At 40.3% G+C, this 1,682-nt stretch overlaps 1 protein-coding gene across 1 annotated transcript in view; it reads right to left on the bottom strand.

Annotated features, from left to right (window-relative positions):
- Window positions 1-113: 113 nt before the first annotated feature.
- Window positions 114-1,682, bottom strand: part of ZNF514 (zinc finger protein 514) — an 11,696-nt gene continuing 10,127 nt past the window's right edge. Inside the window, exons 5-6 of the mRNA XM_012641909.1 lie at window positions 1,135-1,662; window positions 114-989 (exon numbers count right to left, since the gene is read on the bottom strand). Of these exons, the coding sequence (XP_012497363.1) occupies window positions 535-989; window positions 1,135-1,662 (983 nt within the window). The 3' untranslated portion in view covers window positions 114-534. The remainder of the gene's footprint in view (window positions 990-1,134; window positions 1,663-1,682) is intronic.

Genomic DNA, 1,682 nt, shown 5'->3' with positions numbered 1-1,682 from the left:
TTTTTCTTAAGTATGAATTTTCTGAAGCTTAATAAGGGATGAGCTATGACTGAAGACCTTCCCCCATTTCCTGTTTTCATAGAGCTTCTCTCTAGCATGTGTTCTTGACTTACCATGCCTGCAGAATTTCTCTCCAGTATGAGCTATCTGATTTTTCAAAGGAACAGTGTGTGACTGAAGGCTTGCCATACTCAGTACATTGATAAGTCTCCCAAGTATAAATTGTCTGATGCTGAATGACATGCATCCTCTCTGACTGAAGCCTTTCCACATTCATTACATTCACATGGTTTCTCATTAGTATGGATTCTCCCGTGTTTGGTGAGAGAGTGGGTATGTCTGAAATCCCACCTTCTCTCTTGAAATCGACAGGGCTTCTCTTTAGTATGTACTGTCTGATGTGGAACAAGATGTGCCCTCTGACCAAAGGTCTTCCCACATACATTACACTTTTAGCATCTCTCTCCAATATGAATTCTCTGAGGTTTGGTAATGTGTATACTCCAGCTGAAAGCCCTTCTACATTCACTGAATTCATAGGCTTTTTTTTCCATCATGACTTTTTTGATGCTTAATAAGGGATGCGGTGTGAGCAAAGGCCCTTCCACACTCATTACATTTATAGGGTTTCTCTCCAGTATGAAATCTATAATGTTGGGTGAGAGATGAACTCTGGCTGAAAGCTCTCCCACATTTATTACATTTGTAAGGTTTCTCTCCAGTATGAAATCGATAATGCACAATGAGAGAAGAGCTCTGGCTAAAGGTTCTCCCACATTCCCTACATTCATAGGGCTTTTCTCCAGTATGAGTCCTCTGATGTTTAATAAGAGATGAAGTATGACCAAAGGCTCGCCCACATTCATTACATTTGTAGGGTTTCTCTCCAGTGTGAAATCTATAATGTAGAACGAGAGATGAACTCTGACTGAAGGCTCTCCCACATTCACTGCATTCATAGGGCTTTTCTCCAGTATGAGTTCTCTGATGTTTAATAAGGGATGAAATATGACCAAAAGCTCTTCCACATTCACTCTCCAGTGTGAAATCTATAATGTAGAACGAGAGATGAACTCTGACTGAAGCCACATTCACTGCATTCATAGGGCTTTTCTCCAGTATGAGTTCTCTGATGTTTAATAAGGGATGAAATATGACCAAAAGCTCTTCCACATTCACTGCATTCATAGGGCTTTTCTCCAGTGTGACATCGCTGATGGCGCCGAAGTTCTGATTGGAAATGGAAGCACTTCCCACATTCATTACATTTACAAGATTTCTTCTCTGGATGGGTTCTCTGAGAGTTATTACCCCCTGAAGTCTGTATGAATTCTGTATCACATTTATAGGATCCTTCTCCCATGGGAACACTGTGTTGCTTAACAAAGACAGATCTTAAGCCTAAACTTCTCCCAAATTCACTCCACTCATCTCTCCTAAGATTGGTAGAAGATTTGTGAGTGGTTGACATTTTTTTCAGGGGTCTTTCCTGTTTTATCTGCTGCATCTCTAACTGGTCATCATGACCACACATTGCTTTCAGTTTGGAGGACCAGAGCTCATCTTGAATGTGTTTTTCCACTGATGCCACTTGGAATAATTCTTCTTTGGAAATTCCCTGATTTGGAATTGATTCCTTGGCTTTAGGCCTCCTCTTTAAGTCTGTTAAAAAAAAAAAAAAA

The sequence above is a fragment of the Propithecus coquereli genome, unplaced genomic scaffold (assembly GCF_000956105.1).
Source record: "Propithecus coquereli isolate 6110/MARCELLA unplaced genomic scaffold, Pcoq_1.0 Scaffold171, whole genome shotgun sequence".
Classification (NCBI taxonomy): domain Eukaryota; kingdom Metazoa; phylum Chordata; class Mammalia; order Primates; family Indriidae; genus Propithecus; species Propithecus coquereli.
This window is presented reverse-complemented; position numbering and strand designations above follow the sequence as displayed.